Genomic DNA, 16,148 nt, shown 5'->3' on the forward strand with positions numbered 1-16,148 from the left:
GCAGTCAAACACGAAGATGAGGACGAATCATGCAAGGATCATATGAATGTTACGCACTGTCCCAACCACGGTCGCTGAACGCGACTACGTAAGGATCAAAGGGATGAGGTACCTTAGGTAATCACTCACCACCGCTGTCAATTCACCCCCTTTATACCTAATGCTACCAAATATTCCGTTTGCGGCGAAAGAACAACTACCTCATCACCCTTGTAGAAGTCGCCCTTGTAGAAGTCGCCCTATACACGCCACAAATCAGTCGATACAGACCCGTTCGTCTCACACACACGTATATACATTAGCTGGATAAGGTAGGTCAGAGGTGCCCGATACACCTACAGACAAATGCTGCTATCGCCAATTCGAGATTGAAGGCAACGTCGAATTCGACAAAAACAGCGACAACGACAACGACAATGACATCAAACATCGTCAACTTCATTCATTGCAAGTGGCAACTGCATCAACAACTCGAATCTCAAAATCAAAATGCTTATACTCCCTCCCATGGACTGCCAGTGGATCGGTGCCCGTGGCCTCATCATGTGTCTCTCTCGCTTCTATCTGCTCTCGTGCCTTGTTCACCATCCATCATCCACTTCCACTACCCTGTATTGTAAATAATGGCCGTAATATTAGCTATTTTCATCGGTAAGGTCAAGCCAGGCCAGACAGGTCAGGGATGGCTTCCAATGCCATTGCCCCCACGCCCGCCGATGATCTGCCTGCCTGCATGCCTTGGGATCACTTTTGTAGTAGTTCCTTTTTGGCGGCTGCCGCTGATGCGTCGAATTAAAGACATATTCCTCCTTGGCTAAAATGCACAGAAAACGGATAAACTCCAATGCTCGTGGTCAGAGTGAGTAAGCGAACGTCTAGTCGGCGACGCAAAGTTCCAGTCGAGTGGCATTCCGCCGAACCACTCGCTTCGATGGAACCACTCTGGACAGACAGGACCTTCGTCAAATCATGAAGCTTGCAACTGGGAAAGCAGGGCATCAAGTTCCGTCCAGTTCGACTGGGTCATGGCGAACTTTCGATGCTTGCGTGAAACGATATGCTAGACACGGTCAGGAATTTATGCCATTAGGGAAGACGTCAGCGGGCTCACCTCTTCAAAATCGTCATATTTGTCACGACAATTCTCGCAATATCCTGGTTTGGGATCTCTCTTGACAACTTTCTTCCTCCGGGTCGACTGCATGGCTCGTTCGGCAGCAAGATCATCGGCATGGGACTCGCCCTCTTCTTGAATACCTCCAAGCTTTTCTTGCGCCTTACTTTTCGCCGCTCGTTGTGGAGCAGGCGCTCGAACAGTCTTCAAAGCCCCGGCAAGGTCATTCATGCGGTGCGACGACGGGATAGACCCGACAGAGAGACTCCCTGTATGGGTCCGTTCCAGGACTTGGCGTTTCAATTGATGATGGACTTCCTTGCTCGTTCCCGCCTTGACACCAGTACCGGCAGTGGAAGAAATCATCTGCGATTGAATGGCAGAAGTCAGATTCGACCGTTGAATTCCCGATGCCGCAGGTTCTCGAGGCATGTGCAGTTGTGCCGGGCGGACAAATTCGAAGGCAGGCCGTTCAGGCATGGGAGGGAAAGAAGATTGTCGTTCTGCGGCGCCATGGTCTCTGTTGTCCTTCTTCTCCACATCCACATCCATGGCTGTGTTGTTCGGGACGACACCCAGTGCCTTCCGTGGGCTTGCACGACGGGGTGGATCGGCTTTCGTCGACTGAACCGTCATGTGTGAGCGTGTTCGAGGGGCCTGCTGTTCCCGTTGTTGTTGTTGCTGCATGGCAGCCAAGTTGGCTCGTTTGCGTTCCTGTTCAATCTCCTTCTTCATCGCCAGGTCTTCGACAAAAGGACATTTGCCCACACTGGCAGAGCGAAACTGGGGCCACTCTCCATCTGACCGTCGGGCCACTTTCGGGTATTCCCTGACCATGGTGGGCCGATATTTCTCCTCCATGTCATGGACATAGATAAAAGGGCCCTTGAACGACACCAGGGACAGAAAAGGCTGTTCTCTCTCCGATGCCGTCCCTAGCTTTTCATTCCTCAACACCTGTCCCAGATCTTCGTGTTGGTGTCGAGTTGTGTGTGTCGACCCCCGAGCATGATGACCATGACCGGCCGAATCTTCCAGGATCGACCCCAATACTCTTTGAAGCTTTTCTGCTGCCCAGATCTTCATCCCCATTTCCTTGCCGCGAACCAGGATATCCATCTGATTCATTCCATCCCGTCTGACATTCGTCGCCATGTGTCCTCGCGGGTTCTTTTCGAGCAGGGACGGGTTGATCGTTTGGGGGTGATCTTCGACGGGAGAAGGATGGTCAGCATCGTTGGCATTTTTGGTGTCGGTAGGAACATGGCGAGTGGTGACGATATGTGTGACTGCTTTTGAGAAGAACTTTTCTTCTTTCTGCCACCTGTCAGTATAACAACCATCTCATTCGAGCAGCAACAAACATACCGCTCCAAGAGATGCTATCTGTCGGAGAAAGCGAGACCGGGCCTCCTCCGACACGCCGTCAAAGTAGAAGTTGAACGAGGGGAACAGCCGGCGGTAATGTTTCTGCCATGTCCGAATGGTCTCTTCCTTGGTGGACAGGTCGACATTCTTGGTCACCCGCAGCCCGGCACTCTTGTCCCGGGCGGCCACCAGCTTTCTTTGGAAAGCCGTCGACCCCGAGTCTCCATGTCCTCGTTCAAAGACGCGATCCTCTGCCACCGAGGGTTGTGGCTGCCTCTGCGGCGTCACGGGAGGATGGGTGTCCCGCATCTTTGTCTCGACAGCCACACGTTTACTGGGGTGTTCGTTTTTCTCTACCGCCAACCGTTTCTGAGGAGGTTCATTCTCTTGTTGGGAGACATTGGCCAGGCTGCGAGGTCGTTTCGAGCCACTGTTGGTGAGTGGGCGGTGTGGAGAGTTGGGGGCGTTGGCAAGGCTCGCCAGAGGCATTCGACGGGAGGGATGGGCCATTTTTGCCAGAGGGTCGTGAGGCGAAGGCGGTACAAATACGGCAGCTGCCATTCATAAGGATATGGGGCGTCGTAATCGAGACACGTCGGATACAATATGTGTCGAGGTCGAGTGTCGATGTCGAATGTGCTCAAGGCAAGGCAAGGCAGTGGAGGGGTAGTATATCGTATCCTGGCCGCTGGACCAGGACAACGCGACGCGTGCGGCTGCTTTTGTGTCGACGGGGGTCGACGTGCTAAGAGATGCGCATGATTAAGAGACGGAGACAGCAAGCGAGTATAAAGAATAGCAGTGCAGAAACCACAGCAGCAACAACACCAGCTTGAGGGGGAGAGCAAGAGACACAGAAGAGATGGGATGGAGGTGACAACAGAGGAAGTGTGTGAGTTGAGTTGCTATGTGATTGTTCAGTGTTGAACTTGAATGGCTGATTGAATTGAATGGAGGCAGTGGAGAGAATCGAGGGCAAAGTGGATCCCGCTGGTTGGCGTGTTGACGCCGGTTGGAGCGCTGTGATTGGTACAGAATGGAAGCTTGCGGTTGGTCGGTTTCGTCGCGGCTCTTTTGCCGGGCAACCACGTTTCTACTCTGAGTCTGTATATAGACAAACAACAGTGTTGTGGTTCTATGACAACAGATCACAACATCTCCACTGCCAATCTGTGTTATCACTGACCACGGTGGCTTGGATAAGGTATCTCATGTTATTACACCATTAGGTATGTGCTCGTAGTTATACAGTTCCTCCCACATCCAATCCCGTCTTCGCCATCTCATCCCATCTCACCATCATGATATGATTCATTGGTAGAACTCCATCATTCCAATACACTCGTAGTCGTTCATCCGGATATGTCGATTGCTGATGATGCCACTCTTCCTCAGTTGATGGACATGCATGTAGACCCCAGCACTTTAGACCGGCTGTCTGTCTGTCCGTCCGCATACCTTGTTGCAACCATGGCCCATCAGCGACCTCACTGGTCTTGCTGACTGGGTACATGACCATGGTTTTGACCGAGACGATATTGGTCCCTGGGTGAGCAGGCTTGATATCCTGCCCTTACATCAATCCTCCCAGTTGGAAAGATTCTCCACCACCTCTCTTCCTGCTCAGCTGATGATATGTCGAGCTCCGTACTTCCCCAACACGCCTGGTTCTCTGGGTTTTGGGCTTCGGTCTCTTCCCTTCTTCCTGCTCAAGAACCCCAACATACTGCCTCCTCCTTTTTCATACCTGACACCAGCTTCTCCTGACCCATCTGCCGGCATAGGAGACGTCTGATCGGCCAAGTTAGACCAGCTCCCAGCCTCGCCCAGCACCATTTGCACTCCACCTCCTTTGCTGGGCTGCCGCGTGGCGGGTACCGGCCTCTGCGGTGGAATAGGTCGACTGAAAGATTTTGATGACGACGCAGGTCGTTGCGTTGGCTGCGAATGTGGTAGCGCGGCCCTCAGTTCATCCAACGGAGGAAAGTGCTCTTCCGGTCCAGCCGCTGCGGCGACCGCGCTCGGCGACAATGGTGGTGACCCATCCGGAGAAGTGTGAGCAGAATGGGGATCGATCTGGTGGGTATCCAACTGGACGTGTTCGTCGGGCACCGTCCCGGCCACGGCAGCAGCAGCATTTCTAACACAACCAGTCAGCACCTCTCGCCGGTCTGGGGCAAGTAAAGAACATCACATACACGTCATAAGTGGCCAGGGTGTAATCAAAAGGCTCGAACATGGTCTCGATCATGCGATGCAATTCGTCTTCGCGGATCTCTTTGCTGCTGGCGTCATTGCGCAATTCCGCTCGGGGCTTTTGTCGCCGTGCCCGCGCCTCCAACGGCGCTTCCTCCAAAAGCAATTCTTCCAGATCGTACGTGGCGTCGAAGTTGGTCTTCTCGCTCGAGGGGATGAAGATGGGAGAGATTTGTTTCCGTTCCAGGGCCTCAAAGTCGATACTCTGGAAGAAAGGGTGGTCGGTGAAGGTGTCGAATCCGGTGGCCCCAATCCGCTTCCGACGATCCTTTTCGATCAACGAGGTCATCGCATGCAGACAAGGCATCGATACGGGAGGTTTAGTGACGAAGTATCGAGGATTGGCCGCGCAGATGGTGTTGGTTAGTTCCTCGTGGCTCTTACCCTCGAATGGTCGTTTGCCATAGATACATTCGTACATGGTCACCCCCAGCGACCACCAGTCCACCTCACTGTAGTAGCCGTGACCGCGAAACACTTCGGGCGCCAGGTACGCCAGCGTCCCGGACTTACTGGTCAGCGGTTTGCCCGGCTTGAAATCGGAGGCGACGTTGAAATCGGCCAAGTGCACATGGCCGTCCGAGTCGAGCAGGATATTGTCGGGTTTGACATCTCGGTGAACAATGCCTTGGCTGTGGATGTATCGGAGAGCACAAGCAAGTTCGGCCATCCAGAACCGCACGGCGTCTTCGGTGAAGGACTTGCGCTGGATGTGGAACCGCAAATCGCCGCCGTTCATCAAGTCGACCACCAAGTATAGATACTCGACATCCTGGAAGCTGTAGCGTAGATTGCAGAGGAATGGATGGTTCAGGTGTTCGAGCATCCGCCGTTCGCGAATAATGTTGCGCACACTTTCGGACCGCACCACTATGACCAGCCACATTAACACATGCACCCCTGGCACATCACCAGGCCACACGTACCTTCGTCCTTGCGAATGTATTTGAGGGCGAACGTCAAGCCCGAGTCTTTGCGCTCGACGATCCGAACTTTGCCGAAAGCACCTTTGCCAACCACTCGGAGAAGCCGAAAGTGGTTGAGGTTGACTGCTGGGCAGTGAGCATAGTCCGCAACATGGTGGTCAGAAGAAACTTACCTTGATCGGTCAGAACGACTGGCTTGCCCTGAGTATTCCCCATTGATAGGGTGGCCGAGTAATCAGAAAGCCCACAGCTCCACTTCTATTCTGATAGCAGCACCGACAAGAACATGTGGGAAGTCGCACAACGGTCGCTCTGATGCGTATTGTCGTCGTCAGTCGTCAAGCAGGAAGCCAGAAACGAAATGGGCGGTGGGATGCCGTAGGGTCAGGGCGGATATCCCAGGCCGGCGGTGAAGGCGTTGGTGAGACGCAGATGGCAATGGAGTTGATAGACCGATTACAGGACTGACGCGAGGTGGACCAATTCGGGAGTTTATCGTAAGCACATGACGGACAAGAGACAATGCTCTTCTGATCCGGGTGGAGGTGTTATGGACAAATTCAGACGCCGATGATTGGGGAGGCTTCGGATGGGGCGGTCGGAGGTGTGGTGCTTATGATGCGATGGTGGTGATGGTGATGGGGATTGTCGTCGTCCGGTAATTGTTGCTCCAGCCAGGAAGCGAACAATGACTGAAAAGGGAGGATGGATGGATCGGCCCTATTTCCTCCCAGCTGAATATTCGTTGAGGGGTGGCCGGATTGCAAGCAGCGACACGAGAGCCAGAAAGGACTGTATGAAGGAGATCGGGATAGGGGGCGCTGTCGTGAATGGTAAGGATGAGAGTAAGCCCGATGTATGGATGTATCGGTAAATGTCCGAGTTTGATGGAACGGGCAAAGACCGATTGATGGACTGGAGGGATTGACGGTGTCCTTGTTTCAGAGATTCCCCAAGTCAGTCTAATCAGTGACTGACAGACTGGAATATGGGAGGATGAGCCTGAAAGAGGATGAGCGTTAGTTTGTAGTTTGGTGGCGGCAGAGGAGAGGATACTAATACGTACAATGACGCCGTAGCCGAAGCCTGCTGTCTACTGTGTACAGAGTAGTTCGATAGGGCGGAGTCGAAGCATGGAAGCAAGTAATCAGGGATGGAGATGGCTTTCGGTTGCAATTGGGATAAGAGATGGGACGGTGCTCAAAGATAGGTAAGAGAGGTAAAGATAGGTAATAAGAGTGTTAGGAGGTAGCTCTGGAGGTAGCAAGGTGTGAGCAAAGCAATGTATGGATGGAGTCAAGCGTGAATCTAGGTTGACGAGAGTGGAACACAGTAGTGACAGGGGATGGGAGGAGAGAGGAGAGAGAGAGAGAAGAGGGATAGGGACCTGGTATCACTGTGTACTGTGTACTCCAGATATTGAAGCATCTACAGATAGATATTCGTGACCATCATTATCTAATAACGTCGTATATATTGAATTGGTCGAAGCGAGGGACGTGCGTATTGCATTGACAGTCATTTCTCCGACAATTAGTGTGTAGGTAGTTAGTTGATCAGAGTCTGTATCGTTTGTATCACCCTCTCCTCCTCTGTACAGACACCACCGACAGTCAGGATCTCTTCAAACCTTCAAGCCACGGCCTAGCCCCCCTGCATCTCTCATTTGACACCGACTTTTCTCGAACAACTTGAACTGCACTGCAGATGTCAAGATGCATGCATCATGCTGCCACCCTCTTCGCTGACTTTTGACAGCTCCCCCGGTTGGTCCAGCCCTGGTGAGCACATGGCAAAAGGAACCAAACCAATTCCTCTCCAGCGTCTACCGAACAAGGCCTGTCCGCCCAATCCGACGTCTGTAACCTCTCCCTCGCCTCTTCTCAGCATCTCAAGCCCCCTTTTTCTCCCCCAGGCCTGCTTAGCCCCGTCAAAAGCTCACACCCAAGCCCAAGCCGGCTCCTGCATCTGCAGAACCACAGACATGGCTGCCGCGTGGTGTTCCCCTGGACACAAGCACATCCACCAGTGCTATGTCCCCAATATCCTCGCTGTCATTCGCTTGCAGTCGCTCGGCTCCTCGACTCTTCTCACCTCGATACGAGGTCCACGAGTCAGGGTAGCGCACCCAAATGTAGTGTGGAGATTGGTCCGTTCCTTAACAGAACAATTGAGGTATCTTGAGTTCGGCCTGACATGCCCTGGGAAGAACCACGTTTCAGATGAGGGGACAAGCCGCTGATCATGGTTCTGCTCGTGCCCCGGGAAGCCTGAAGGGACCTAAGAGAAACCGTTCCGTCCGTGGTACGTAGTAGTTTGCATACCTAGCACCTAGCATGGTAAGTAGAACAGTGGTGGCTTCCATTAGTTCTACTGCTTGTCTGACCTGTTCTCTCCGTCCCCCCTGGCCTCTCCACCGTCATTCATATTCAGCCTAGAAAGGTCCGCCGTCAAATTTCCAGACTAACTCTGTACATACCTTAGAATCCGGCCCGCTGGATCTGGCGCCTCAATTCACAGCTGTCAAAAACTTCCGACTTGTAGCATCGTCGACTTTTACCGAGTAGTAGATCGATATCTGCCGTTTCGTCAGTGGCAAAGGCTCGGGCGTGATCATCCCTCATTGCCTGAAACTTGAAGGCTTTGAAGACGACAGACCTGGCGGGCGACTGACGGGTGATCACTGCCGGTACGGTATTCAGTATCTGTGTGGTGTACGGTCGTTGCTTTCAGCGTCTCTTGCGTCTTCAACGACCACTCCTTCTGATCTTGTCAAGTCAAGGATTTCTTTTGATTCTTCTCTGCATTTTCACTCTCTTCAATTTCCAGAGACATCGCACAGGGATGGGCTCAGGCTCGTTCCAGCAGGACCGTCATCATTACTGGGTGGGCTCCCCCGGCAAGTAAGTGGTGGCTTGACAGCCGCCGGGTCAAAGCGTGCACCGAAGGCAAACGGGGATAGGGATCCTGTGTTGCCCTGTGCCCAGGTCTCGTCTAACAGTTCCTGTTTTGTGGCTGCCACGTTTTCTTTCCTCCTGCGACCTTTGAGACCAACTTGAACCCACCGCCCCAGCTGAAACAGGGGCTCCATAGGCATCCGGTTCGTACAAGCATGCTCACTAACGGCAGGTGTGCAGGCTTTTGTCTTTGCCACTTCGGCTGTAGACCAAATCTTCGGAATCCTCTGGGGAACTGCTGCGTACAGAGTACAGCGAACTACAGTGGTGGTACTAGGTGCCCACCCTGCCTCGATTCGTGGAGGCCGCATGGACTGGCGTGAAGGGATGAGGGCATGTTTTGTGAAGAGAGGAAGTGTCTGCCCGCAAAGTCAGCTTGATTCCGTGTCGGATTTACTACTACCCCGGACATGTGGCTACGTGTGGATACGTAAATGAGGTTAGATGGTGAGAGAGAGCTGGAGACAGCGCGATACCATGTCCAGCCCAGTCGTGAGCATCTCTTCGCTCGGGCGAAACAACGATAGTAAAGTGCAGTGGTTTTGTGTGCCTGCCTTTCAGAAGTTGAGACTGCGCAGCCAAAAATAATTCAAGTTCATTTGATCACTGCACCATATTGAAACTGTCTCCATTGCTCTCTTCGTCTTTTCTACACCTCTGGGACGCTCACCCAATAGTCGAGCCTTACACTGCTTGCTCCAGCCGGGCATCTAGAAGCTCTTGCGATCTGAAAGAATCGAGCCGCAATGCAAAGGAACAAACAAATGGCATGCGCATTCTCAACATGACTAAACCCTCGGACACCCCGAAGATGGATAGGAGAACTCGACAAAACAACCGGACCATGAACCTTCGAATCGAGCCACCCTCCCCGTGAACCATTGCCAATCCCATATTCGAAGTGCACCCGATTGACCTCTCCTCTAGAGTCTAATCTACTCACACATAGGCCAGACCATGCCGGAATCATCCACCGAGACGCCAAATCATATGGAATGCATCGACCATTGCCCAGCATCATTGTCAACGTCAATGAATCACCATCTCCGACCATAGATCTCATGCTCCTTGCGAGCAATCTTCGCCCCGTCGCTGATCCGCATCCTCTCACGCCCAGCACTCGCACTAGTGCCCTGACCCTGACTGTAGCCACCGCCCGATCGACCAGCAGCCGACGAGGAAGAAGAGAAGGAGCTTGACTCGACACGAGCCGGAGCGGTGGTGGTGGATGAACTGGACGTCCTACCGCCGCCCCGATCTAGAAGCCCTCGACCCTTGTTCGATCCCAAACCCGAGTGTAGGTTGTTAACCTCGACCGGATGTTCGCTTTCCGCATCCCGGCCAAACAATTTCAACATGTCTTGCAGGGTCAATTTCATGGCTCCCTTCTTGCCTTCAATGGTGGCGTTGGCCAATTCACGCTTTTTGGCCTGGAGCTCCAGGATGCGCTCCTCCACCGAATCCTTGACCGTGAGCTTGTACACCTTGACGTCCTCCGTCTGATTCAGGCGATGAACTCGATCGATGGCTTGCTCCTCGACGAACGGATTCCAGAATGGCTCTAGAATCACCACCCGGCTGGCCGCTGTCAGGTTCAGCCCCAGACTTCCGGCGCGGAGCGAGCAGAGCAATACCCGCGTAGAGGGATTGGTGCGGAGAGAATGCAGACTCGCTTCACGGGCATCATTGCGCATTTTCCCATCATACCGGGCGAAACGGATGCGGTTGTCCTTCAAGAACGGCTCGATCAGGTCCAGCATCGACGTGAAAAAGGAAAACACGATGTACTTGTGTTGATGTGAGTCGGCCTTCAGGATGGAAAGAAGCTGTCGGATCTTGGTGGATTGGAACACGGTTGCTTCTTGCGCGTCAGACTCGTCTGATGAGTATTCGTCCTGGTCGTCATCCTGGTCGTCTTCCTGGGATGAGGAGACACTTTCTGGATCCTCCTCCTCGTCGTTCTCTTCTTCGTCACTGTCCTCGACGATACGCCGGGCCACTTTTCGTTGAGCTTTGACCGCCCGTCGCTCCTGTTGGATTCTCTTTTCTTTCTTTGCCTTCTTCTTCTCCTGGAATACTTGGTTTTGTTCTTGTAGGTCTGCTTCACATTCGACGCAGCGGATGGCGCCTTCTGATGCTTCCCTCCTGCTGAGCTCGATCTGACACACATCGCATCGCTTGGTCTCCACAGTGAGTCCTCCAAGCATATTGGCGATGCTATCCATGTCATCGTCGACATTGGCCTTTCTCCGACTGGGCGTCTGGCTGCCGCTCAACGCGTCATTCTCCTTGCTCAAATCGCTCCCTGTCAGCTTCGGATGATTACAGGCTTGTCGGAGGCGCATGAGAAGCACCAAGGCCGAGGCATAGCTCATTTTGTTCCCTGCCATCATCATCTCCAGACTTCGGTCTGTTCTGGACTCGAGTCGCTTGTAGAATTCTCGCTCGGCTTCTGTAAACTCTGCCTCCACATTCTCGATGGTGCGCGCGACAATCTTGAAGCCCGGCGACTTTCCCTCGCCCGACCCCTTTCCGTCTTTCGATGGCCCTTGTTGTCTCAGGACGTCTTTAGTACGCCGCTTCATGAACGCTTTCAGATAGACTTGCAACCGCCTAAGCGCAAGACCTGCCTTGCCATTATTCCAGGGTTTCGTGATCTGCTCGCGCCATTGATTGAGATCTTCGTAAGGCTTGATTCGTAGAAAGTGAATCAAGCTCTGCAATTCGTCGAGGTTGTTCTGCATCGGAGTTCCTGTCAGACACCAGCGGTACTCTGCGTTCAAGGCACAAGCGGCCTTCGTGGCTTTGGCATTGCGGTTCTTGATTGAGTGTGCCTCGTCCAATATGATTCGATACCAGTGAATGCCGAAGCAGCCGACTTTCAATGAGCCCTCGGACCCGGCGTGTTCGGACGAGAGCGTCTGATATGTGGTGATGACAACATCGTACTTCTGGAGTTCCTTGTAGCTCTTCGCTCGCTGGGGTCCATGGTGCACGCAGACCTTCAGAGCGTGGTCCTTTTCAACACGGTCTTTGATCTCCCCTTCCCACTGCTTGATCAGGGCGAGCGGAGCCACCACAAGAGTTCCTTTCCCGACGCCTTCGGGCATCTTGCGTTTGCTCTTGGCCAACTCTTCCGCACTTGGCTTTGGATTGGTGAGGATTAGCGCGATCGATTGGATGGTCTTGCCCAAGCCCATGTCGTCTGCCAGAATGCCGCCCTTGGGCAACACGCCTCGGGTCTTCTTCGTGCCGGTCTCCTTGTCGCGCATCCAGTTGACGCCTTCGATCTGATGAGGAAGAAGCGTGACCTTGAGTCCAACGACGGTGCCGTCATCTTCGTCATCTTCCTCCTCCTCGTCTGCTGCGCCTGCGTTGCCCTCGCCTTTGACCGTCATGTTCTTGATTTTGTCCGTCAACTCATCCAGCTTCGTGTCCGCTTGCTTCTTTCTACTTCTCGTCCGCGGTTTGTCATCTTCATCCTCGAATGCTCCTTCGAGCAGGGCTTTGATGTTCTCGTTTGCTTGCGCCGAGTCCATGTAGATAGACGGATCCGAAGTTGCGTATGGCTCGTCTCTGAAAACACTATTCGCAGCCATTCCACCGCGCTCCGATGTAAGGTCCACAACATTCTGAGGTTTGAAATAGGGATTCGCCGACGACTGAGAGGAGAATGTGGGAGGAACGAAAGGCTTCGGTTGCCAGCTAGGGAAGTTGGCCGGCTTGGGAATCTCGAGAACATCGTCATCTTCGACGGTCGCGCGAGACGAAGATGATTTCGTGGGCTTGCCGTCACCGGGCTTGAGATCTCGGAACGCTTGCAACGGGTTCGCAGTGACGTGGGGTTTATGCAGCTCTGGTCGCTGGCCGAGATTCTTCGGAGCCACGAAAAGCTTGGAGTATTTGTCTTTCTGGCTTCCGCTTGCCTGTCGGGGCACTGAGACGTTGGCACCCGGTCTCACCAGCGGCTGCGTCTTCGCAAACGGCTGTGGCGAGGCGCCCAGGGTGGTCGGCTTGCCGAATTCCGGCTGGTTAAGAGCGGCATTCTGCAGAGCTGGATAGAATGGCTGTGGCCGAGGTGCTGCTGCTGCTGCTCTCGCGTTCGTGACTCGGTCTCGGTCTTTGTCTTTGGACTGAGGTTTCGGAGGAGGCGCGGAGTTCCCCATGGAGGGCGTGAGCGGGTTGCGCGCCGGTTCCTGCTCTCGTACCATGTCGCACTGAAACGTGAAATCGAAGGACTGCGGAGGTCTCAGTCCAGCGTGCGATTCAACATGAGGTTGACGTTGACCAAAGACGAGTTTCGGTGTACTGGTATATAACCGCGATGGACCCTTGGGAATGGGAGAGTCGGAGATGCCAGAGGCAGAGGGTGGAGGTCCCGCGGTTGTTGCAGGCCTCCACTTGCTACTACTGTTGGCAGGACAACCAGGCGACGACGGACTACTGCTAGTAGTGGTATTCGAGGAGGCCACCAGACTTCGACTTGTATGCACCCTGTTTCTAGGAGAAGTGTGAGTCCTGTACCGGCAGGGAAACGCTCGAGCGCAGTTTCCTCCGGTGGGCTGCTGGTGACGCTGCGTCTGAGAAGTTCTTCAAAACTTAGCCCACGCAGATGGTCTTCTTTCCTGCTTGTCATTCTGGTCAGCTTTCAAACGGTGATGGTGACAATGGACACTGCTTCAACTTACTTCCAGTCCTAGGCAGTTGGATTCTGACTTGACAGAATTTGTTGTGTGTGATCGCTTCACATCGTCCAAGGCGCTGGGTCGGTGAAGAGTGGAAAGGCGAGGCGCTGTTGACATCATTTCAACAACCAAAATCGTGGGCGAGGCAACGCGAGATTTGTCAGTCTCAGCCTCGTCATTCAAGTTATAGCCTTACAGACCAGAGCCTCATTATAGAAGTTCGATGCAACGAAACGCCCTAAATGTTTACGAGTCCAGTACGACGGTATTGCAGGAACATGACTGGCTGATGTGAAGTGCAAGCATTTGCTTCGAGTACGAGATCCGTCGAAATCCAAAGAGAGCTGCGTCGACATATAGAGACGTCATTACTAGCAGAGAAGAATACAATACGCTCCAGCAACGCCCATTCATATGCCAGACCAAAGTCATAGGGAACATCCAAGCCACCACCATAGAGTCACCCAGCAGCCGCTCGTATGACACCCTCCCAGAACTTCCGCAGTCCCAGTACATGTGCTCTGGTCGGATGAGCACAGGCGCCAGTCGCTGCAGTTCTCTTCTCTTGATCCAGCCTTGCGATCTCGACTTCTCTTCCCCATCTTGCCTGCGCCCTCCGTTTCTCCAGACTTATAGAATCAACACTGTCTGCCATCTCCTGGACGAGCTTCCTTGCAGCAAATCTGCGCACCAAGGTCTTGACCGTGATCCGTTCAGCAGCCTCTAGCTCATCGGCCTTTCTCTTCTGTGCCTGTAAAGCCCGTCCCTCCACCCAAGCTCGCAGCCCATCCTTCAGAGACTCTCGAATCACTTTCCGGCGTGTAGCCACGATGGCGGGAGATACACTCCGACGGGCACATTCTTCTGGTAGGATGTTGAGCGACACAAGACTGTTCATGCTGGGTCTCCGCTCGAGCTTGCGACCGAGGTCGTCTATCAGTCTCCGTCGTTGTATGGCTTGTTGCGACTGTATCAGAGCTGGCGACACGGGCGACCAGTAACCCGTGCATGAAGAAGGCAGGATTGCTCTTTCAACCAGGCTACGCGGACTCGGCCTATGCTCGAGATTGTGACTGAGGCGAATGCGGATGAGGCTCTTGCTTATCTGACGGGACAGGACATTGGTCTTGCTCAACCAGATCCACGAATTGGGCGGGCTGATGGAGGATTTCAACGGTCGTCGCGCCAGGGCAATGGCCAAGGTGTACGAGGCATGATGGAGCCGCTCGTGGTGCAGGAGAGGATCGCAGGCGATGTCGCGGAGTGCATGGCATGTGCGACTGACTTGCAGCAGATCTGGGACTTCCAGGAACGAGAATACGCGTAGGAGTACCTCTGCTGGCAGTATGTCGAGGGACTGGGCCATCACGACCTGCCCGGATGTGAAATGTGCCGCAATCCCCAAGGAGGAGACAACTGCGCACGGGTTAATGTACGGGGGATTGACGGTGTAGTAGAGGTCTGATGATGGGGTAACCCCGGTGTTTCAGCATGAGGAGTGATGCTGATGCCGGCGACGGGCGACGTGTAACATCCACTTCAACTTCAAGTAAGTTGAGAAGCTGGCGACAGGTCAGGTCGCGTGGCTGGAGACTGGGTACGTAGTACTACTACTACTAGTATCGTGTAAGGTAATAATGAGGCTTGGGGCAAGATGTCGCGGGATCACAGGGATCGCTAGTAGGCGGTAATGACGCAGTATGGGGCACGGTTGGCACCACCGCCATCTGTCGCCCCTTGTCCCGATCACCAGGTGTCACCACTCACGACTCTCCACATATCAATATGCTTCCTCTGTGCCAGCACGACTATGTACGTGCGCTGCTGGCCTTTGCCAGCGCCTTCGGTTCCGTTTCGAGAAGAGTGATATTGCTGCCAAACTACCACAGCTATAGTGAAAGCACACTGAAAATCAGACCTGACCCCTATGCCTGCTGTCCATCCAGCTCCAGCTCCGAGCGCCACTCATACTCTAGGTCAAACAGCAAACTCCCATATTACTCATTATACGTCTTCCATAGTTCCCGCTGGTTCGTCCTCGCCGTCGCTGTCGAAGTCTTCCACTTCGCTCAATTCCCCATCTGTCTCGCCTTCGTCTTCATCCGCGTCGTTATGGATGTGTGTCGCGTATTGAACGATGTATTCTGGTTGGCCCGTTAGCAACTCCTTCGTCCATAGCACCAATTCAGTATACCTTTGACTCTGGCATCGTAGCTTCTGGGCTCCCTCATTAACAGCGCGGCTGCTTCTCCGTTCAATGGATCGGTAGGGTTCGGGTATCTGAGGAGTTGAGGCAGGAAGACCTCGAATATGTTGATCATGTCGAACATGGGTGACCACGTCTGGTTGATGACATCCAAGCACACTGAGCCCGACCTGCATACACTGGTCAGCACTGGGACTCCTTCAAACTATCCGTCCTTGCAACAACGCACCCCTCATCGATGTTTGGGTGGAAAATCTTGTTGACGAAGCCAATCGAAGGAGATTTGTAAGGGTATTGGTCAGGTAACTCGACGTGGACTTTCCACTTGCCATCTGCAAAGGGTGCTAGACAGAAAGTCCTCGGTCAGCCACCATCATCTTGCACAGTATGGACCACTGCGCCCATTTGCAGGGGAAATTATGCTCTTACTTTCCGATGGGCCCTTAAAAATGACATAGAACTCCTGCATGTTGTCGTTGACCAGAGTCACCTCATAGTCGCTCATCATGAGCTTCATCACGTCCGTCTCTATCCTCCGCTTTGGACTACTCATTGTGCCTCACCGGATGCGAGTGACTGGATGCTGGTGTCCGCCGGTAGGAATCACGCTCTCTGAGGGGTATGGAAAGATTCGTG

The 16,148-nt window shown here is 53.5% G+C and overlaps 5 protein-coding genes across 5 annotated transcripts; all 5 read right to left on the reverse strand.

The window, feature by feature from the left end:
* Nucleotides 1-967: 967 nt before the first annotated feature.
* Nucleotides 968-2,992, reverse strand: A1O1_00295 (uncharacterized protein; the record flags this gene model as incomplete). The annotated part of the gene is made up of 3 exons (XM_007721215.1): nucleotides 968-1,060; nucleotides 1,112-2,431; nucleotides 2,483-2,992. The coding sequence occupies 3 exons, from the start codon at nucleotides 2,990-2,992 to the stop codon at nucleotides 968-970; spliced, it is 1,923 nt and encodes a 640-aa protein (XP_007719405.1).
* A 1,113-nt stretch (nucleotides 2,993-4,105) lies between these two features.
* On the reverse strand, nucleotides 4,106-5,880 carry A1O1_00296 (AGC/YANK protein kinase; the record flags this gene model as incomplete). The annotated part of the gene is made up of 4 exons (XM_007721216.1): nucleotides 4,106-4,622; nucleotides 4,681-5,608; nucleotides 5,665-5,787; nucleotides 5,838-5,880. 4 exons carry the CDS (start codon nucleotides 5,878-5,880, stop codon nucleotides 4,106-4,108), a joined length of 1,611 nt encoding a protein of 536 aa, XP_007719406.1.
* Nucleotides 5,881-9,658: 3,778 nt separating this feature from the next.
* On the reverse strand, nucleotides 9,659-12,832 carry A1O1_00297 (uncharacterized protein; the record flags this gene model as incomplete). Its single annotated transcript, XM_007721217.1, has 1 exon — nucleotides 9,659-12,832. One exon carries the CDS (start codon nucleotides 12,830-12,832, stop codon nucleotides 9,659-9,661), a length of 3,174 nt encoding a protein of 1,057 aa, XP_007719407.1.
* Nucleotides 12,833-13,766: 934 nt separating this feature from the next.
* On the reverse strand, nucleotides 13,767-14,672 carry A1O1_00298 (uncharacterized protein; the record flags this gene model as incomplete). The annotated part of the gene is made up of 1 exon (XM_007721218.1): nucleotides 13,767-14,672. The coding sequence occupies one exon, from the start codon at nucleotides 14,670-14,672 to the stop codon at nucleotides 13,767-13,769; it is 906 nt and encodes a 301-aa protein (XP_007719408.1).
* A 638-nt stretch (nucleotides 14,673-15,310) lies between these two features.
* Nucleotides 15,311-16,065, reverse strand: A1O1_00299 (ubiquitin-conjugating enzyme E2 8; the record flags this gene model as incomplete). The annotated part of the gene is made up of 4 exons (XM_007721219.1): nucleotides 15,311-15,450; nucleotides 15,501-15,682; nucleotides 15,742-15,856; nucleotides 15,942-16,065. The coding sequence occupies 4 exons, from the start codon at nucleotides 16,063-16,065 to the stop codon at nucleotides 15,311-15,313; spliced, it is 561 nt and encodes a 186-aa protein (XP_007719409.1).
* Between the last annotated feature and the right edge of the window lie 83 nt (nucleotides 16,066-16,148).

This window comes from Capronia coronata (genome assembly GCF_000585585.1).
Source record: "Capronia coronata CBS 617.96 chromosome Unknown acBCG-supercont1.1, whole genome shotgun sequence".
NCBI classification, from domain to species: domain Eukaryota; kingdom Fungi; phylum Ascomycota; class Eurotiomycetes; order Chaetothyriales; family Herpotrichiellaceae; genus Capronia; species Capronia coronata.